The sequence below is a fragment of the Mesoplodon mirus genome (genome assembly GCF_964341445.2).
Source record: "Mesoplodon mirus genome assembly, chromosome: 4".
Classification (NCBI taxonomy): Eukaryota; Metazoa; Chordata; class Mammalia; order Artiodactyla; family Ziphiidae; genus Mesoplodon; species Mesoplodon mirus.
Window position 1 is genome coordinate 98,308,225 of NC_138979.1, and position 22,491 is coordinate 98,330,715.

The 22,491-nt window shown below is 39.9% G+C and overlaps 1 protein-coding gene across 10 annotated transcripts in view; it reads right to left on the reverse strand.

Moving 5' to 3' along the window:
* Window positions 1-245: 245 nt before the first annotated feature.
* The window catches only part of SEMA6D (semaphorin 6D), a 56,533-nt gene continuing 34,287 nt past the window's right edge, over window positions 246-22,491 (reverse strand). For 2 of the 10 annotated variants that reach the window (XM_082617573.1, XM_082617571.1), the window contains exons 2-19: window positions 14,663-14,821; window positions 14,152-14,263; window positions 13,541-13,601; window positions 13,369-13,431; window positions 13,159-13,260; window positions 12,834-12,924; window positions 12,043-12,162; window positions 11,268-11,356; window positions 10,337-10,554; window positions 10,106-10,237; window positions 9,640-9,795; window positions 9,375-9,548; window positions 8,446-8,586; window positions 8,273-8,350; window positions 7,736-7,836; window positions 7,321-7,377; window positions 5,665-5,832; window positions 246-3,945 (exon numbers count right to left, since the gene is read on the reverse strand). In XM_082617573.1, coding sequence (XP_082473699.1) covers window positions 2,657-3,945; window positions 5,665-5,832; window positions 7,321-7,377; window positions 7,736-7,836; window positions 8,273-8,350; window positions 8,446-8,586; window positions 9,375-9,548; window positions 9,640-9,795; window positions 10,106-10,237; window positions 10,337-10,554; window positions 11,268-11,356; window positions 12,043-12,162; window positions 12,834-12,924; window positions 13,159-13,260; window positions 13,369-13,431; window positions 13,541-13,601; window positions 14,152-14,263; window positions 14,663-14,771 — 3,261 coding nt within the window. In that variant the 5' untranslated portion in view covers window positions 14,772-14,821 and the 3' untranslated portion in view covers window positions 246-2,656. The remainder of the gene's footprint in view (window positions 3,946-5,664; window positions 5,833-7,320; window positions 7,378-7,735; window positions 7,837-8,272; window positions 8,351-8,445; window positions 8,587-9,374; window positions 9,549-9,639; window positions 9,796-10,105; window positions 10,238-10,336; window positions 10,555-11,267; window positions 11,357-12,042; window positions 12,163-12,833; window positions 12,925-13,158; window positions 13,261-13,368; window positions 13,432-13,540; window positions 13,602-14,151; window positions 14,264-14,662; window positions 14,822-22,491) is intronic. The other 8 variants (XM_082617574.1, XM_082617575.1, XM_082617576.1 and 5 more) reach the window with 8 other exon arrangements.

Below are 22,491 nucleotides of genomic sequence, written 5' to 3' on the forward strand. Positions count from 1 at the left end.
TGGCCTGAAGCATTTGACTGTTGCTGTAGTACAGTTCATCTGGTTTTCTGAATTATACGTTTTTCAGGGGCTCTGCCCAGCCTTCCAAGATGAGAATGGTGGTGTAACCACGACCTGACGGCAAGTATTCCAGGTAAGAATATTTTGGTATATTTTAAAAGAAGCTCTCAAGGATGTTGATTGACTTAAAAATATTTTTAAAACATGATACCTTCCAGACCTCTTCAACATCAAGAGGCAGGATATAATGATTTGTATATTTTATTTTGACTTTACATGCAGTGTTAAAAACCCAAAGTACATATTATTTACACATCCACAATACAAGTTTACAAGATAGCTATACATGTTAAAGTACTCTATAAAACAGTATAGAGCCACTTCACTTTAGGGTTACTTTTTATGCCGTACCATTAAAAAAGATACAATCTGTGTTTACCTTTGCACAAATGGATAAAGCATTTAAAAATTAAATTAACAGGATACAGACTAGATTTTATGTTAGAAATTTCAACATAAATACTGATAGAACTCACATTACAAACTACAAGGCAGCACAATGTTACAAAATGTTATCCGGGTTCACATAGAGTTACTGTTCCACTTTCCGCACGCTGGGATTAATATTGGTAAGGTGAATTCAAACAGGTTTGTCAGTGATGGACTGAGCAGTGTTTATCATTGGTTGGTTTAATTTATTATCAATCTGTAATACTTTAGTTTCAAAGCTGAAGTGTTTCAAGAACAGAAGTTTTAGCTTTCGAGCTTCCAGAGACCTCAGGGAATTGCGTTCTTAATTAAACAATATTCTCAAAGGAAAAGAATAACTGCATCCGTATTCTACATTCTGCATCAAAATGCTCTGGTCTTCTGCAACCCATCTCCCCCAAGTAATAGATATCATCACAGGAAAATGGTTGAACTTATTTGTCTGACTAAGGAGCATTCCTCTGCCTTGATACTTTCTAGATGAGGTTCAATAAACCGTGGCGTGCGGCATATTAACCGAAATCATCATCAGGGTCGCACATCATCAACTCTAAGTGGCTTCTGCAAAACTACAAATAAATGACTCTGTATGGTTTCCGCAGGTGTCACATTACCCAGGAAACCTCTTTTGACTTCACATTATCACTGTTTCATCCTTAAGAAAGTAGGAGTGGAATGTTTATCATGGCAAAGGATGTAATGCAGCTATTTGGATAGATTGTTTTACAATTAACTGTTCTAGATTGTTAGGATTTTTTTAAAAGTCTTTTCAGGTGCTGGTTGAAAAACATTTACAACTGGCACTCAGTAAATGATGTGCTATACGGAAAACACTTGACATATTTGAGTACTTCTATCATTCTCATGGATAAGGCACAAAATGCACAGATTTAGGTAAACTCACACGTAATATGTACAGTATACTGTCATTACCTGCATGACTTAGGAGAAAATTCTCACATCACACAACATAGACAACATGATTGCACCACTGTTAGGTTTTCACAGACTGTTTCTGCTAAGCCAATTACAACCCTCTCACATTCCTTTCTTTTGTCTTCTGTTTTGTGTGTGTGTGGTTTTTTTTTTGTTTGTTTGTTTTACCTTGGGGTTAGGGGGAGTTAAAAGAAGAGGAATTTTACTACATGGGAGAAACCAAACACAATCAAAATAAAACCTCGTTAGTGTGTCCAAGGTTAAGTAGAGGGATTTGGGCTTGGATTCACAGTGGACAGGTGAATTTTACTACTGAATACTGGTAGATAAATCAAGGATACCTCTTATCATCTCCATCTCCTTAAGCTGGCGAGACTGTTATAGAAGTTTTAGTGAATAGCAGCACAAAATTACTTAGAACGCTTACATTCTGGCATTGGGTAACACGTAAGTCAAGTTAATCATTTTGACCGTCAAAATCAGCCTCGGTTTTCTTTCTTTCTCAAAGCTGAACCCAATGGACTGCTGTGGGAAGAAGTTATTGTCTCTTGTTCAGTCATGCGCGATGTAAACAACTCCATAGCACTAAAAGATGCAATGGGCAGCTAAACAAATCCTAGTGGGGACAGAACACACACACACACACACGCACGCACACACATGCACACGCAACCCAGTTCCTTGGTGGCATGAAAAAAATGCCACACATAAAAAAATGCTACAGTTTGGGTCAAAGACTGAATTTTTAGCAAATTGTTTGGTAATCTACAACTTCTTTGAGACATTACCATTGTTTTTTTGACATTTGTGCAAGAGGCAAGGTGAATGCATACATATTAAAATGTTCACATTTAATGGGAAGACCACACAGAATGGCAGTCTAAGTTGAACCCATTTTCAAGTATTTGCTCACAGACAGATTCTTCTGAGCACTGTATCAGCTCTTTATACTGGTTACAGGTAGCCCCTCGGAGCCACATATCTCTTTAGTTTCAAACAAAAGAAATGGAATGACCAGCACCTTCCTTTGTTTTCAGGCAAGTACACAGAAGCCTTGCTGCAGTAGCTACGTATGGCAAGTTCTGATGTTGCCAAAGTTAGGAAGAGTTTCTTTGGCCACTTGGTTCTCGTAAAATACAAGCGAGTCTCTTGTCTTAAGGTACCCTTACAACATCATCCTCTCAACAACATGGACAGGATAAAGCCACATGGGGAAGAGCACATTTGAGGCCTAGTAAGTATATTTGTTCAGTGGTCTGACAGATGTGGTTTGGGGAACAAATGAAGGCTTTGGTGGTACGTCAGGTTTTAAGGACGGTGTCCTCTTTAGTCCCGTCCTGGGAAGGGTGCCATTACTGGTGTAGCTGCTCTGTCTGGAGAGGGAAGGCTGCAGATGAACACTCACCGGTGTTCCCTGAACATAGTCCACCTTTGCCCCTGCGGGGGTGGGCATGTAGCCTCCACGGTTCATACTAGGCTGTCTAGATAACAAAACACCATTTGGTGAACTTAAGTTTTTAGGCATAGCAGATATAGAGTGCCTCTGGGAGGAATTTTTATGATAACCCCTTTGTCTTTCCAGAGAAGTCATTGGGACGCCAGGAGTGGTGGGGACGTCCACTCGCTTGGTTGGGCTATTTCTGGGGAGAGTCGAGGGAGGAGAGTAGAGTGATGCCTCGCGGTTAGGGACCTTGGGCGGGACCTCAGACATAGGTCCCACGGGATCCAGCATTAGGGTCTGGTGGGCCATTTGGATGTCTCCCATGATGGCTTTGGGGTTACTATTTGGGTCATTTAGATGCTTCAGGAGATCGTTGAGGGTATTTCTGGAATCCACAGAACGCCGGTGATCTCTTTTACTGGATGACTTTGTAAGAGGGTGGTCAATGTTTTGAAGTTTCTTTTCAGCTTTGTGAGCATTGGAGTTTGAGAAAGATGTGTTGTAGTCATGGGTAGCATTAGGAAGAACAATGGCACTGGGGATATGTCCATGACTTAGTGGGGAATGGGGTGGAGGACTAGAAGGAAAAAACTGGGGGGTTTCTTTCCTTGAAGCCCCATGGCTGTGGGCCTTGTCTGAGTGGCTCTTCATGGCCTGCAGGGTCTTCTGGTGAAGCACAGGTGTAGACTCAGGTGTCGGGAGAGCAGCCAGCTCGGGAGGTTGGCCTCGATGGTCCATGACCATGGATTTCGTATCTCCATTGGGTGGCAGCTCTTTCCGACTGGTCAGCAGGTTACTATACAATTTGGGAGAATCTATATTCTGTTGATATTCCTTGACTGGGCTGTCAAAGAGACCATTCAGCTTGGCAAAACTTCCACTGGAGTCTGTGCACGACTGGGCAGATTCTGCATCTTTATGGATCTTTCTGTTTTTCCGAACAAACATGTCACGATAGCAGTATACTGCCACACCTGCAATGAATGCACCCAAAACAAAAGCTGCAAAGACACAGGTGATGAGGACATTCATGTGGACCATCTGGTTGGACTCTCCAGATTGGACTTCCCATCGTACACCTGCAATAGACACACAGGAAAAGAGTCTGAGTGAGGAGCTTCTTTAAAACAATATTAGCCAGCAAGTGGCTCCCACTGAACCAACACTACCTTCATGTGGTCCATATGCTTAGCTTGGAGGGTGAGGTGGACTCCAAAATTCCGTATTTTTTTCTTTAATCCCAATAGGATCCCCAGAGACATTTATGATCACTACAAATACCAGGATAACTCTTATCTTCCACTGATCTGTATTTGTCTTTTCCCCTCCAATCCCTCTTAAATAGTTGTTACATAAAATTCAAAATTTTAAGAGTTTCTACCTAAAAATTAGAGCTAGAAGGTATATATTTTCTAAGTGGCCCATTTTAAACTCATGTTTTTTTCTCATGATTTTCTCTTAATTCATAAATCAGGATTAAAGGGCAGCTACTGGGATTAGGGAAATGTATGAATTGGTATAAATATACACTTTGCTAAAATAATTATGCTAATACAATTATGCTATCTTAATTAGAATGAAAGTATATAGTTTGTTCACAAACTAAAAGCATCTGCTTGGTCACTGTTAGCTACAAATATAGCCTTTCATGTTTACTTTGATTTTTTTTTTTCATTCCATCTTGGAGTGAAGCACTCTTGAATTGCCTGCTATGAAAGAAATCCAGACAGTCTAAGGTAATATACTATGTTAAGTAATATTATCCAATTGTCTTAAGATATTTAAGAAATATTTAAATTAGACTAGAAAAAGAAGAGTGAATTAGTTTATAATTATTGGGATTTTTAATGCAACCACAGACATCTAGACATGTTAGTTTAAGAGGTATCCAAGTCTGTTACATGCTACAAGCACAGCTATCCCAGAGTAAGGTAAGTCAGAGTGATTGAAGATTCTGTTGTTCTAGGTTAGTACTAAGGCCTTTGAACATTAGTTGTTTTTAACCAATGTTGAGGGCTATGGAATTCAGTGGCATTGTGAAAAACAAAGAAAGAAATGTAGAGAGAAATGGAATTACTAAAGAAAATAAAAGAGGAAGAATGATTATAAAATTGTTTACAATGAAAACAAATAAAACCAAAATCAACAGATGTAAATCATAAATGACAATGCACTGCTATAAAAACTGATTGGAAACCTGATACCACAGTTTAGTAAGCACTAAAGAATAGATTTTTTCCCAGAGTGATCTGTCTAACAAGGTAACTCAGCAGACAGCTCTTTGATAAATGCTTCTATTATGGGCTGAAAATGCTAGTTATGGACAAGCACTGTGTTAGGTTTCAGTGCTTGTGGCATTCAAACAACTTCGCGCCTCCCATACTTTTCAGATTGCATTGTAAATTGCAGCTAAACAAAAGTCTGGGAAAGGCTCCCCAACAAAACATCCGATATCAGGATATTTTCAATTAATGAGTTTTGTTTTCGGATATCACTGGGGTGATCCTCGGAATTCTCTGATACCCAGAAGAGTGTAGCTTTTTCAGACAGAAGCCAACACGGATTAGATTGTCTGAGTGGCTGTTTTACCAATTCCTTCTTCAACAGCTTTCCACCTCTTTCATCTGCTAAGGAATGCACACTCCACGTAACCACAGAAAACCGGTGTGAGTGTGGCCAGTGGCGGCGATGGTAACAACAGAGGCAGCTCCGTCCTGCTTCACCTCCACACGTTCCTCAGAGATATCAGGAATCAGGTTTCCACTCAGTGAGAGATGAATTCCCTGGTGAGGCCTTACCCTTTGGGATACCTGATAAAGGATCAGTAAAATCAGAAGTGTTTGGGTCATCTTGAACTACAAATTTCCGGGAGCTGGTCAGTTTAGGTCTCCAGGTATCAATCACCTTAGGTGTAATTTCTGGGATACTTGCCATTGTGGTAACAGAAGATGAAGATACCTCCATGTCTGTGGTGGCAAACAGATTTTTATTAACATGGGTAGTGACAGCGGATTGCTTCTGACTGGTCTGTTGTATTTTCAAGTAAAGTTTAAGCAAATTTTATGAGAAAGCCTGCTCTAGGATTTCATAAAAACACATCCAAGGAGATTATACCAAATCCTTTTCTTGCAAGGGAAAAATATAAGCTAAAAATGAACAATAAAGACATATTGAGCATATTTCGAACTTGAAGACACTGAAAATACTCCTCTATGAAGCCTCTGCAGTGATTAATGACACTCATGGAAAAGGTATGATGAATCCCAAAGACTAGTTGCTAGTTTCTCATCCTTTTGTGAGACAACATCACTTCTTTTTGTGTATATTTTTTAAAAGCATTTTCATAGACGGTTGGAAACTGTATTGCCTTCACTGGGGAACCTACAGTGTAACGTCCTCAGAAAACACCTGATTAGGTCTGCATAAACACTTGATTTTAGACCTGACAAAGAGGCTGTCCTGCTTTACCACAGACATCTCGTCTATCTGTAGATTACTGACTGCACTGAGGGCTCACCATCCATGGTAAAGCACTGAAGCAGGGATGAACCTTGTCCGTGCCTTCCAAAATGCCCGAGGAGTTTCTTCCAAAGAGTTAGCAGCAACTCATGCAAAAGAAATGGCATTCACAAGCTGAATAAGGATGTTCTGATACACAAGATCTTCCATCCTTTTCTCCCCTCTGAGGAATGAAACTGCTGGTAAGTTTTAAAACCAGCAACAGGATCGGGAGTAACTTAACCTCTTAGTGTGTCCATTACTGATTTCTGCCAAGTAGATTTTCCCTCAAAATGTAAGCATATGATCTTAGGTTAAATGCTTGGAGACCCCAATTCAGACTGGTGCAACGGTCACAGATGAAGATTCCAGAATGGATGCAGACAAGAGGGGCACAGGAAGCCCAGCGAACATCTTAATACATCAGAAACCAGCTTCATTCGATGGGAACATTTTTCACACTACTGAGACCACAGCATTCAAAGGTTTCTGGGATTACCACAAACCATTCAGAAAAGATCTCTCAAATTTATAAATACACATTTTGGGGAAATGTGTATTTGTTTACTAGGTCTTAGGAAAGGTGAGGAGAAAAGGGGTAAATAATGAAATTCTGCCATCCATTAAATACAGATGGCCAGAGGGAACATTCACAATGCACAGGGGTGAGAGAGAAGAAAGCTTGGGTGGACGGGCGTGCAGCTGGAATGCAGCCTATGTTAATCCATTGGATTTTTCTTAAAGGATGTGCCTTGGTCAATGATGGGCTGTTAACATGCTACACAGGGTGAAGTGCTGAATAAGAAAAAGTCTTTCGGACCATCAGGGGGGTTATGAGTCAAAGCACAAAAAATGAAGGGCTGCCAAACTGTGCAAAAGGAAGGGAGAAGGGGCTGAAAATGCTGAACTGAAGGAAAGAAAAGGTTGTTAATTCAAAAAAATGAAAAAAAACTAACCAGATGTTGGACCGCCAAATATTTTGTAATCTGGTGTAGTTGAAGTAGGCAAAATTTCTAAAAGAATTAAAGGAACAAGTAATCAGTAAAAAGTAACCAAAAGAAAGCAAAAATTTACGAATTCCAATTAACTCAAAAAGTCAAAAGAAAGGACTATAAATTAAAAGATTAACCTACTGCTGAGACTACCCTTCTCTAGATTTCCTACAAGATTGTAAATGGTGAAGGAAAAAAAAAAGTAAGATTCCTCTCTAATGTATCCCCATGACCAAACAGCTCAGCTTTTGTGAAGTTTAAGTTAAATGCTAGGTGGCATGTGTCCTGAGTCATTATAAAAGGCTGATTGTAAAATAATGTTCACGTGCAAATGTGGTCAAAAAGAAGCACCAGGAGGGAAAGGAAGATTCGGTCTTACCATGGCAGTCCCCTAGATGGGCTGTGTTGCCATATTCCGTGTCCTGTTCAAATCCTCCAGCGCTGTGGTTATGGAAAGCAAAGAAGTCTTCAGTTAACAGCCTTCATAGGAACACAAGTGACAACCAGAGCAGAACCAAGAACACAGATGGATTAGTAAGAATGAGCAGACAGAAAAAAAGTGGACATTTCAACATAGCTTGCTAAAACGAGTATTTCTATTAAACCTTTGGTAACTAGAATGTTTAAGAGAGCAGAAGAGAATTGGTTCTTTCTCCCCATCCATTTCCCGTAGGTATTTCACTGTCTACAATCTCCTTTCCCTCTCACAGCACCAGGTTTTCTTTTTTTCCTTCTCCCATACAAAACAAACAAACAAAAAACAAAAACAGAAAAAAGGAAAGAAAGAAAGAAAAGTAAAGCAAAAAAGAAAAGTAGTGTTATTGGAAGTTTTCTAAAATTTCTAGCTTTAGAGTCCCTGGAGAAGATAGAAGCACATCTGGAGAAGATCTCAGCTAATGTGACAACGTATACTTACAGCATCCCTGGGGTCACGTGACCACAGGTCCCTGGGCTTAACCAGCCACAGTACGGGTCTCGAGATGCAATACAAGACCTGTATAAAACCAAACAGAACGTAACTTGAATTTTCTCATCATCAAAGGTAATGATGCTGTAAGACCCGGGATAAGGAAAGAAACATCAGCTTACTTTTTACATGATCCATAACGCTCACAGCGACTGAGGGGGATGCGGATAACACAGCTAGAGAACGCCACGTATAAAGCATGATGATCTTTATCCAACTGGAGTGAGATGACCCTTCTGTCCTCCTCATTCTCAGCATTGCACCTATATTGTGGGAGACATTTTGAAGATATACGTTTAGTAAGTCAAAAGCTACAGGAACCATACGAGGCAAGTGAGGTTTGGTTTTTGCAATTATTGAGAGCTGGGGAGGCGTTAAGGAATACTCTCAGTAGCAAACCAGGCAAGCACGTAGTTTAGGAAGTAATAATGATGTGATTCATCTTCTACTGCTCTGCATGGCTGGTTTAATTTCAGGCTGGACAAAGGGTTTTTTAAAGATTGGCTTCCCGTTCTGATGATCGCAGGGAACTGCATTTGTGAAGAGCATGTTAGACTATAGGGAAGAAAAAGGATAATGTTTTAATGCATTTAAATCTTCCTGTGCTAGATATTTCTGGATCTCTCCTTAGTCTTCTTTGCTCCATTTCTCTCATCCATTTCTTGTTTGTTTTAATGGTCCACATAATTTTTTATATCAGTGGTTAGAAGAATTATGGTGTACTGTGTGTGTGTGTTTGCAATTAACTGTCTGCTCCATGTAGCATCCTGAAATATATCTGCAAGGTAAGAGGGTGGTGGTAAAATATTCTCATTTTCCATAGGTGACAAACAAGGGCTGAATTATTTTTAAACTCATCACTGTCCACCCTCCAAGCCCTAGTGGACTCAGGAAAACAACAAACCCGGGTTTTATTTCAGTGAGGAAACAAAACAAAACAAAACAAAACGCTAATATGCCAAACCACTGCTAATTTAGAGGGCTGAAAGGAAATGACTAGATGAAACACACACTGGAAGTACTAAAAAGTGTTCTCGTATAATATACCTACTTTGCATGGTTGTACGCTTCAATCTCTTCCAGTAACACACTGTCATTCAAAGAGAAAGGACTGGTCTTTGCCAAAACTTTAAGTACCATGCCAGCTTCTGAGCCAACAAAGATGACTGTGTAGTTCTGGTGGGGTCCAGCAGAATGGTCAACGGCAATGGCCGTCAGTCTGTACCTGCCAGAGGAGGGGAGCCAGGTCAGGGGGGCGGGCAACAGGAAGGGAAGCTACTGGATGGGAGAGGGCCCGTGTTTCTGCACAGTCTTACCTGATCCGAGTCTTTGTGAACCAGGGCTCGTCGGCAATGGGCGGCACGGCAGAGTCCATCAGGGGGTGGGATTTAATGAACGACAGAGTTTCATCCGGGAAATCGATGGAGGTTTTATAAGCTTCAGCAAGCCCATGCGTTGCACAACAGCCAGGCCTGAAAGGAAAATAGTGTGTTTTGTCCCCCCTCACAGTTTGTATCTAGGGATTAAGTGTCCATTGTGGAAGAAGAGGTCAAGAGAGAAAGGAGAGTGAACCAAACCAGAGGAGTGATGCTATTTCCCTGTACTCTGCGGGCTCTCCATATTCAAGCTCTCAGAGTCACATTCACTGATTTTCTGTCTGTAGTACTGCACAGGGACCCTTCCTGGAGTGGGAGGTTGGCCCAGCTGCTCTCTGAGGATGGATGCTTCCCGTGACCAGAGGGTTTTGTCAAAGACAAAAATCCTCTCCTTTTTCTTTCTTACCTTGGCTTCGGTACTTTGTCTTCAGGGACTGCTGTCCAAACAGAATCTGGAGTTTTCTGTTCTTTAAACCGTCCTCTGAATACTTTTTCAATGTCATCCATGCTAAATGCACAGACTGCAGAACCAGGAATGCTGAAAAAGAGGAACAGTATCAGGAGACAATGGGCCTGTTCTCGGTTCCCACAAGTAAGATACGGAAGGCCTTTCAAAGTGCCAGGGATCTGTTCTCACCTGTTGAGCTGTGTGGTAAACACCCCGACCACAGTGGGGACGCCATTGATTTGTATTATGTCTGTGACAGACTGCAGAACATCAAAGTAGAAAAATGAATCTCCGGGGACAGAACAGTTAAGCCGAGCCTTCAGAAATGAAGTCCAGTGTTTCTCCAGGACCCGCTGGGAGCCACCCATGTCGTTTTTACATATGCGGGCCACACGGGAATATACAGCCTGCCCACGGGACAAAAGCAAAGCAACGGGGTTATGGGCACGGATGAAGAACAGGAACAAAAAGCTGCCAGATACGGGAGGGATGAAACATGCTAAAGATACATGTGGTTCAAAAGACTCCGGCAGCCTTCTCTCTAGGGGTCTGTATAGTAAGAATGTAAACTAGATTCTTCTGTGAGAAAAAAGGGCCATTTTCCTGCTCTGCCAAACAAGCTCCATAAGAAGTGAGCTATCGAACGGCCTGGCTGAATGGAAACCGTTCCCGTGCTTTGTCCCCCACTTAGCTTCTCATATTGTTAACAAAATGCACCATCCTTAAACCTGGCATAGAAGGGGCCACAATATTTTAGAATCATATGGCTTGTACTGAAGTATTCAACATTGAACAGGGGCCCTTACTTTCCATCCTGCCTTTTGATGCTGAGAAAGAATAGCTATCAATAGATTTCTAAAGAGTTAAAGAAGCATCCATAGCTCAGGGGAGCCTTCAGAACATTCTCTGTAGTAACAGAAAAAAAAAAAAGAAATCTCAAGGCCCAAGGCTGCTGTTCCCACTCTGGCCATTGTGCAGGTATTCCACAGCAATTAGTCTCAGGATAAGCAACTCACCTCTCTGCACTTGGCCCTAAATGCTTTGAGTGCTGGAAATATGCAAAGACCTTACCAAAGTGGGCTCAATTCCATGCAGTATGAGTGCACAATCATATACTTGCCTTGCCTAAATTATTATGTTCTACAGCAATTTCTCGAAAGAAGAAATAGACATAGTTTCCATATTCTATGGCATGAAGAAAGTGTGGCTCTGAAAGAGAAATTGAAAACAAACTGGTTCCTAAAGGATAATTCAATTAGTATCAGACCCTGACTGCCAGGCATGACTGACAGATGTCACATTGCTACACTCAAGCCAAGGAGAACTCTGATATGCCAGCGAGTCTGTGGAGTCCCAGTATGGGTGTGTTGAAGCTTCAGGGAACCCGGAGTCTTTAATGTTAGCTAATGGACTAGAAAAAGCCTACAGGGAAATGAACTACAACAAAAGTCTTTGTTTCAACAGATTTATTCATTAACCTGTAGTTAACTAGGGAAGGAAACTGCTTACGTTGCAAATAAAAAATCTTGATTTCTAGACTCCAAAGATCAAAATAACTCTGCAGATACGAACTAACAATTCCCAGGGTTAACTTTCCAGGGTAGGTAGATGGAAGTGGGCAAGGATTATTACATGCATTTAGAGTTAGGCAAATGGCACACAGAATTGAGATCTTTTTTTTGAGGTCACCTAGGATAAAAATCTACTTTCCTGACATGGCTACTGGTCTCCTCATCCCCCATTAATGCTCCCGTTCACAACCAAGGCAGCTTGTACTTGGCTCTAAATAAACAATATAAAGTCATGCACTGAAGTTCCTGATGCCCAGGTCTCCTGTTCCCACTCGGCCATGTTACTTCCCATGGTGATCTCACAAAGCTGTTCTTCAAAGATACCTTTGATCCACTTGGAATCATATTTTATAGTACGAAGGGCAGATCCATCGCCCATGCTTCGATAAATAACAGCATCACTGGCCAAGAAGTCAGCCACTGTGGCAGAATACAGCTTCCCATCTGAAACCAAAGTTATAAATTAGATAACATAGCCATAATTATCCTAAGTGTGTTATCTTATATAGTGTATTATATCCTTTGGAGTGATTTCACCTACATTATTGCCACATATACAAATAAATCTAAGCCCAATGCTCATAATCAACCTGTGACAGGTTGACCCATGGTATAATCTAAGTTTACAGATGAGGGATTGAAGCATCAAAAAGTTAAGCAACTTATTCAGGGTCACTGGCCTAGTTAATTAACAACAGAGCCAAGTGTCAGAATACTTACAATATGCTCACTTTTTTTTTTTTTTTTTTTTTTTGGTATGCGGGCCCCTCACTGTTGTGGCCTCTCCCATTGCAGAGCACAGGCTCCGGACTCACAGGCTCAGCGGCCATGGCTCATGGACCCAGCCACTCCGCGGCATGTGGGATCTTCCTGGACCAGGGCACGAACCTGTGTCCGCTGCATCGGCAGGTGGACTCTCAACCACTGCACCACCAGGGAAGCCCAATATGCTCACTTCTAATTCCTCATCTTTGAAAACTTGTTCATAGCTTTTAGTCTTTGAAACACCTGTGTTAAGGTAGCTATCCTAGTTATGAGCTTTTTTCTTCCTTTAAATTCCTTTTGCACCTTCAATGTTATTAGTCATTTATATTCATTACACTAAAGAATCTTACCAGCAAAAAGGGCAACATTGGTTTGTCTGGCATCAAATGGGCACCTTGCCAAACCACTAATTTCTTCCCCATCATACTCCAAGGTATTCAACTACAAAAGAAAAATAAATAGCTAGTGTCATATCTGTTCAATGTACATGTTTGAAGGCAATACTGCTTTATTTGCACTGAAATTCTATGGGAAGAATTCTGTCTTTATTCCTCCATAGCATTAGAGATACAACAAATTACTGGGTCTATAGGAGAAAGGATTTGACGCTAATGACATTCCAGTAAAGGAAGAAAAGTTGATTTAAAAAAAGCACATTGTATAAAATATACTTACCCTATAGTATCTACACATGGGATTAAAAGCATTGGTGCCACAAACAAAAACCATCTCATCGTTTCTCGGAACAAATACTTTAATAAAGTTGTGGCATTCATCCTAAAGAAAGTAACAATTACATTAACATTAGACATTCCATATGCTTACACTGTGGGCTCAAGCCCCCGCAGAGTCTCAATCTAGTAGGCACTTATTTGTTTCACTTACTTTATGCTTGCCTTTCATAGCACAGTTTTCTCGATCCTGTTGTCTTGACCGCCATGTCAGTTTCTGTATCAATCAAGCAAACCAAAGTTCAATCTTTTAAATATTGAGGGGAGAGGGACATTACCCAAGTTCTGAGGGAGTGCAAATAAATTTGCCAACTATACTTGCTCACCTTGTTTGGTATTACTTCTGTTTTGGGGATTTCATTTAAGTTTACTGTATAAACTTGATCCCTGTTGGAAACAAGGCAGTAAGTCATATCATGTGAATACATAAAAATGTTAAGCTGATTCTTATTTTATTTTTACAGATCTGCTTTTATTGTGTTTTGGAGATCATTTGGATTTTCTCTGTCTCCAGCAAAGTCAACAAAGAGTGCTTTTTCATTAGTGAGTTGCTTTTATATATCACTGTGGTTAGGGAGCAAAGAAAGCTCTTCAGGCATGGGTCAAACTGCTACTTGGTATTAGCACAGACATACTTCTAATATTTGCTTGAATAATTCCAAGTTAAAAAGGAATAAAGAATGATTTTTTTCTCCTGCTGCTTTAGGAATAAAGAATGGTGTAGGATTTCTTGATGGCAGTAATAAAATAAGACTGCTAAAGGTTTTTGCTATATTTTGTTCCTGGTACACAACACTGACTCTTCCAGGTGACTATTTTTGGCTACGTGCAATTTTTGATCACAATACATATTAGTTTTTCATGAACTAGACACATTAATGCAAGCACCACAAGAGAAAAGAATTTTAATCTAATAAACCAACGAGAGGAAAATTACCTGCCAGCAATATAAAGTGTGTCTCGAATTTTCAACATCAGCTGAAAGTCCAGCCTATGCTGTGATTCATTGCCTGAAGGGCGTCCTCTGAAAACCGGATATTGCCTTGAATCTGCAAGTAAAAGTGGGCTAAACCATCAGTCAGGATTACGGAGCTGAAGAATCGATACACAGCATTGATTAGCTGTATATACTAGTTGTAAAAGGGTTTTAACTAAATTCCTCTCTTAAGGTCTTGAATATGAATGAATAAAGGACAGTGAATGTCAGCAAATGGTCTTTTTCTTTTAACTGAAAACATATAACCTATATATGGGTTGCTTTAGAAAAGCACCTAACTAAACTGTCCCATTTTCTCCAGACACTAGGAAATGATTATGGATAAATTAGTATGTAAAACATTAGAAAGACATAAAACTCTCTCTCTCTTTCTAAAAATGAATATGCTCAGAAAATCAAAACCTAAAAAGCTTCCTTCTTAGAAAAGGAGAATGTTCTTTAGATTACTTACAGTGATAGTCAACAGTATTAAGGGGTTCATCGTCTTCAGGAAAGCTGACTGCTCTCAACTGGGAAATCATCAGAAGCAGCATGTAGGCACAAAGCAGGAAGAACCTCATGGTGGGCCAAGATGAAATCAGAGCAGCCCCTCCTCAGAAATCCCACTTAGCTACGGGAAAACAGAAATAGTTTGGAAAGATCTCTATGCTGTGATGAAACTGTTTTGTCATTTGCAATCAGCTAATTTTCACCACCAGCTCTCCAATGCACCCCCCCCATCAGAAAGATGGCAGTGGTGGAGGAGGTATCTCTGAAAACACAGGCCAAAGATGGAATCATGCCAAGTCTGATTAAAGCATCTGGTGAGCATATTGAAATTTTAGGCCAATTTGCAAGAGTTTTTGAGGTAACTACATATGTTATCACAGCAAAATCACCAGAACCACAAACAGAAATGCTGGTTGCTGATAAGAAGATGAGGAAAGTTGGGATTCGAATTTTAATTAAACTCCAGTCTGCTTCCCTTCCCCCATCCCTGAAATAAATCCAGTACAGCTCGTCTCTGCCCCTTCCCCCCTAAAATGCCCAAGCTGCCTAGAGAGTATCCAAGGAGCTATCAGTCCTGTTGCCCCTCACAGCCCCTTGAGGCTTGCCAAACTCCCAGCATTATTTAAGCCCTACCCCTAAATTCTTAAGTAGAACAGTTCCCTAAAGAACAACATGAAAGTAATGACATGAATGACCTTGAATCAGGGTGAAAGAGAATTAAATGAAATGAAATGATTTCATGATCAATCAATCAAGCAGAGAGGGGCCGGGATGAAGCAGCACAGCTGACACCAGATGACTGGAGAAGCCTATATTTTTACATAAAACCATTTGGACACAAACCAATACCCTAAGTATGCCTGTCCTCTTAGCTTTATTAAGCTTTAGAGCCATACAGGGCCTTAGGGACCATCTAGTTCAACCCCCTCATTTTTCAGATAAGAAAACTAAGACCTGGAAAAATTAAGGGACTCGCTGAATTTCATGGAGCTATTTAGGGAAGGATCAGAGTCCAGACTCACATCACCTGAGTCCCCATCCAGGCCTTTTTCATCAAATTAGATAATGAAATTAAATGGCTGGGTTTTTTTTTTCTTAGAAAATATAGCACTCCAAAAAAATCTTTGTGGGGGGTTAATAAATACATTCATTATCTTTACTGAAGGGATGTTTCATAGGTGTAGGCATATGTTAAATTTTAACAAGTTGTACAATTACATATGTGAAGTATATTGTATGTCAGTATCTCAACAAAGCTTATAGTGTTAATTGTACAATATTAGCTGCAAAAATCTTTAAATGTTATTAATTTATTAGAAAAATAAATTAAGGCCCTACTGGGCCAATGGGTATTTTTGTGAAACTGTAAAACTTCTGCTTCGCAACAATATCATTCCTTCTTCAACAGAAACTGTCACTTATAGCTACTATACTGAACAATAAAACATTTAGCTTCAGCCTCAGTCTCATATATCTAAGAACTTTAGGTGTGATCATGAGAATCACTTCAAATTCTGGGGGAGTACAACCACACAACTAAGTACTGCCCATGACTCTTTCATCTTCTTAATGTCAAAAACACAGATGCACACACATGCATTCTATACAACACTCTCAGTATTTGTCTTTCTAACTAGAGTAGAAGCCAAGTATGTATATGTGGAATTTAGAATGCTAGTTTTTCAAAAAGAGAGAAAGATATTGCAATACGATTTTTCTCAATGGACAACTAATCCAGCGGTAAGTTAACACACCTAAAATACTATATCGTTTATATGTGGAATCTAAAAAAAATGGTACAGGGCTTCCCTGGTGGCGTAGTGGTTAAGAGTCTGCCTGCCGATGCAGGGGACACAGGTTCGTGCCCTGGTCTGGGAAGATCCCACATGCCGCTGAGTGGCTAGGCCCATGAGCCATGGCCGCTGAGCCTGCGCGTCCGGAGCCTGTGCTCCGCAACGGAAGAGGCCACAACAGTGAGAGGCCCACGTACCACAAAAAATAAATAAATAAATAAATAAATGGTACAAATGAACCTATTTACAAAACAGAAATAGAGTCACAGATATAGAAAACAAACTTATGGTTACCAAGCGGGAAGGGGGACTAAATTGGGAGATTGGGATTGACATATACACACTACTATATATAAAATAGATAACTAATAAGAACCTACTGTATAGGACAGGGAACTCTACTCAGTACTCTAATGACTTATATGGGAATAGAATCTAAAAAAGAGCGGCTATATGTTTAGGTATATGTATAACTGACTCACCTTGCTGTACAGCAGAAACTAACACAACATTGTAAATCAACTATACTCCAATAAAAATTAATTAAAAAATAAAAATAAAAATGCCCTGAAAAAAGCCTGGAGGACTGAGCCCTGCAGCAGCATCATTCTATACTCTAGTTGAAAGAGTGTGGACTTTGGTGGCAATGGGACTGGGGCTTGAATGGAATTCCACCACTTACCAGCTAATCGACCTGGGAAAGGTTCTTCAATCTCTCTTAGCATTAATTTCTAAAAGAACTAAAAGCTTGGCACCTACAGCTTCTGAGCAAAGTTAATCTTCCTTGCCCACTTCCTACAGGACACCATGTTATTGTTAAGGTCAACTTGGTCATATAACCAAGTTGACCTTAACAATATGAGCAAAGTCTGGGAAAAAGATATCCTAAAATATTAAAGCTATTTGGCCAGTTTTTTCCCCCACAAGTGGATAATTAGTTTAAAATACGAAACGACTGTTTTTAGAATCAATTTTACAACTTGAGCCTATTTATCAAACCTAGAAAAAAAGTAAAAAGCAGTCACCAACAATCTTACCATCTCAACCAAACAACCGTAATGATTTCATTCTAATCTTCTTGCCACACACACATATTTTCAATCATGATAAAATGACCTCTTTCAATCTACCATTTTTCCTGAAGCAGCATCTTCCTGTCTTGCTTTTCCACAGTGTTTTCCCATTTATAAAGACCCTAAAGGAGATGTGGTATATATACATATACCACATATATATGTATACAATGGAATATTACTCAGCTATAAAAAAGAATGAAGTAATGCCATTTGCAGCAACATGGATGGACCTAGAGATTATCATTAAGTCAGACAGAGAAAAACAAATATCATATGATATTGCTTATATGTGAAAGCTATAAAAAAAGATACAAATGAACTTATTTACAAAACAGAAATAGACCCACAGACATAGAAAACAAATTTATGGTTACCAAAGGGGAAAGGGTGGGGGATAAATTAGAAGTTTGGGATTAGCATATACACACTACTATATATAAATAAACAACAAGGACCTACTATATAGCAGAGGGAAGTATACTCAATATTTTGTAATAATCTATAAAGGAAAAGAATCTGAAAAGGAATATATATATATGTATAAGTGAATCACTTTGCTGTTCACCCAAAACTAACACAATATTTGTAAATCAACTATACTTCAATAATAATAATAATAAAAAGACCCTAGACATTGAAGCAGTGTAAAAATATGAAATGTTGCCCTAGGAATTAAATTCTGCTATTACATCAATCCCAAACTGGATGTTTCTGCTGGGTATCAGAGGAAAAAACCAGAAACACCAATGAATCCTAAAGAAACACAGAAATATCTGCATGAACCCAAGAAGGTAGTTCTGTGAATCTTTCTCCACTAGGACAGGTAACTGAACGGTTCACATTATGGGGGCACAGCTTCCATGTCCCAGACAGCAAGGCAGGGAGGGGCTCTCACCAGGAAGAGTGTCTTTCACAGCTGTGATTCCAGCATTGCGACTGAGGGTGGAATCACTGCTGACTCACTGGCAAGCACCAAGTGCTGGCTGAGCCATCATTTCCTGTAACTCATTCATCTGACACTGCAGAAAGCAATTTCTCCCTATACCCCACCCCTCATCAATCTCATCCTCCAAAAATAAAACCCCACCACTAATTACTTCCTGTCCCTGCATAAAGCTTTATTGAAAAAATTACTTTCAGGTTTGCTACAGAACTTATAAATGGAAGCATTTAATGTAAAAACATATATCAAAGCAAAGCTGAGTAGGGGAGGTAAGAATCTGGAAATACCCAAGAAAAATGTACCAGGAAGGAGATTTATTTGCATATAAACCCCTCAGACTACTTTGTTCTCACCTTATTTAAGGAAATATCCCAGGATTCCAGGGCTCGGTGAAACCGTCAAACCAGTTATGTGGAATGAAGGCAAGACATGAGGCAGGACAAAATGTTGGAAAACCTTTACTACCTCATAGGTTCTTCTGGGGATTAAATGAGATAATCTATACAAACCGTCTAACACAGAACCTGGCCTATAATAAATCTCTAGTAAATCTTATTGAATATTATCATGACTATTATTGTTAGATCTTATTGTGCAAAAGGGCCAAAAAAAAGATATGTTTACTCTTTCATTTTATACAGCTATTTATTTACAACAGTTTATGTACATCATCATAACAATAATAGAGGTATTCTTAGAGGATAAGGTACAGCTTCATAGACATAGATGCCTCCAAGAAGGAGGAGGGAACCACCTTCCTTACGTGTAAGCTTATAGTAAAGAACATACCTATATGAGGTTATTCCTTTCAGTGAGAGAGCAGGGAATCTGAGTAAGTATATTTTGGATTTTTTTTTTTTTTTTGTATGGGCTTCCCCCTTACATTCTTGATTTTAATCCTAAATATAATGAGGATAGCTCTTAAAAGGAGTTCAGAGCTGCCAAGATAGCCAGGGCTTGAGTGACAGAGACTATAATTTTTTACACAAAATGCTCGACATTCAAGCAGCAATTACTAGACATTCCAAGAACTATGATTAAGAGAGAAAAAAGACAATAGAAAATAGGACCACAGGTAACCCAGGTATTAGAATTCTCAGATATAGTTTTAAAAAGTAACTATGTTTATTTTGTCCAAGAAAAAAAGATGACAAGATGGAGAATTTCACCAGATACCTAGAATCTATTAAACAAGAATTAAATATAAATTCTACATCTAAAAAGCACAGAACTAAAGCTTCTTAATAGATGTGTTTAGCAACATATTTCTTATAGCTGAAGAAAAGATTAGTGAACTGAAAGATAGGTTAATAGAAAATACCACACAGAAACATGGACAGCAAAAAGGTTGGAAAAAACTGACCAGAGAGTAAGAGACACACAGGATCTTGTGACAAGATGTCACATATGGGAGTCCCTGAGAGTGAGGAGAGAGAGAAAAATGGACAGAAGCAATAACTGACAAGATAATGGCTGTAAAACTGATGAAGGACAATAAGGCACTCATTAAAGGAGCTCTAAGAACTTCTAAATACAAAGAGAAAACACACTTAAATATATCATAGTTAAGATGCTAAAAATAAAAATTTTTTAAATGTTAAAAGCTAAGATAGTTTACCTTCAAAGAAGCAGGAATGCTGACGGATGACTTATCGATAGAAATGATGGAATTCAGTAGACCACAGAATGACATTTTTAAAGTGCTGAAAGAAATTACATTTCAAGCCTAGAATTCTATAATCAGTGAAAATATTCTTCAAAAATGAAGCAAGATAAGATGTTTAAGATAAGCAAAAACTGAGAGATTTATTGTTAGCAGGCCCAAACTAAAAGAAATACTGAAAGGAAGTTCTTTAAGCAAGAGAATTTATATGGTTGGTTAATACAAGTTCTTTTTATGGTTACAGAATAGTGGCCAAATTTGAAATTAATGAATCCCAGATAGAGAAATTGATCTATAGTCTGTGTCTCTTAAAGCTATATTAGTTCAAAGGAAATGAGAATTCAGAAATGCAGTAGGCCTACTTAATTTTCTCCCCAGTCCAAAGAACCCAGAAAGAACCATGTTGATTTTATTTATTTTTTGGGGGGGGGGTGGTTTGCGGGCCTCTCACTGTTGTGGACTCTCCCGTTGCGGAGCACAGGCTCCGGACACGCAGGCTCAGCAGCCATGGCTCACGGGCCCAGCCGCTCTGCAGCATGTGGGATCCTCCCAGACCGGGGCACGAACCCGTGTCCCCTGCATCAGCAGGCGGACTCTCAACCACTGCGCCACCAGGCAAGCCCCATGCTGATTTTAAATCCCTGGCTCTCTTCTGGAAATGCTACTTCTCAAAGAGGAGCTGTTTAGACTCTCATACTCCCCCTACACCTCAGCATCTGACAGTGGTGTTGCTTCTGCCCAGTTTCCCAGTATTTCTTCTAGACTTTGGGCCTCCATCCTTTTACAATAAAATCCTGTGCTTACTTGAGGTTCTGCCCCTCCTCCTTTCTTTTAGCTGATAAATTCCCAGTCACTTTCTCTAAGAAAAACATTTCAAAGACTTTAGCAGTCCTGGTCCATGGTTCTACTCTTGGACTTATCAGCTATAGCTTCTTCACCTCAAAAATCATGAAGTCAAGCACTGCATGCTTTGATCCCAAACTTCTGTCCCTCCAGCTGGTTTGACTGCTTTCACCAGACTACTCTTCCTTCTCATCAGGGCCTTCAGTCTGCTAACTGCTCTCCTTTCTTCTCCTAACTTCTAATCCATTATTCATCCCCAGTCTTGTCATACCACTTTATCCATCTTATATGGAATATTCGGTAGTCAACCACTTCAATAATACTTTTGCCTGTACTCTAGACTCCCCTCATCCCTTGTTACTGTGTCAGACTTTCTTGCAAAGTTTCTACCTAGGATAAACACAGCCTTCTGCACCTTCCCCAGAGCAGCTGAGCTGCTGTAGGGAAGACAACCACGGTCTGCGGCAATTTGGTACGTACCAATGTCACAGAATTCTTGACCACCAACTACAACTCGCACTATAAAACTGTGGTGATCCCATGTTTCTCTACTAGATTTGCCCACACCCCAAATCAGTAAGTTTAAACTTTCCCCATTCACCTCAAGGCCCTCATCTCTTCTCCCTCCTCATAGCTACTTCACATAGAAAATAAAGCCGTAAGTTAGGAGCTTCCTCAATCCTTCCCCCTTCCCATTACCAAGAACATCAACCTATATGCTTCGTCATGAAGTTTTTCCTCCCTCTCTCCTGTTTTAAGAGGATTTCACTCCCCAACTCCCCTCCATGGGCTTTAAACCCAACCCCTTCTGTTTTTCCTGGAACAGAAAAAAACATGGATTATATTCTTCTCTTCCGGCATGTTCTATAAAATTTTATTGCTTAAATATTATCCATCAGCACTTAAATTTGCCCACACCCCTCTCATCTCAAAAACAAAAAAGGTGAAAAAGCTCCTGTCACCCCAGATCCTTCTCTAGTCACCGCCTCTTTCTTTCCATTCGCAGACACTGACAAAAAGTTTTTCATTCTCACTGTTGTCATCTCCTCACCTCCCACTCAGTCTTCTACTGCCTCTGTTCTAGCTCCTCTCTCAATAACGTCTTTTAGTAAAAACACTGATGACCTCCAGGTAGCTCAATGCAATGGATACTTGCCAGTCCCATCTCATGTAATCCCTCAGTAGCTTTAGACGCAGTTGGCTGTCCACAGCTTTTTAAAGCACCGTGGTTCCTTGCCTTGCCTTTGACCACATTCTTCTGACCTTTTCCCTACTTTGCTGTCTGCCCCTTGTTTGTCTCCCATTCATTCTGTAGATGCAACAAGAATGAGTTTTTCAGAATATAAACCCCATCACAGAATCTCATAATCCTCCAGGAACTTCTTATTACTCTTAGGAGAAAGTCCAGATCTTTGCAATGAGGCTTTAAGGCAGTTCCTGCTCTGAGTCCTGGCTCCCTCTCCAGCCTTATCT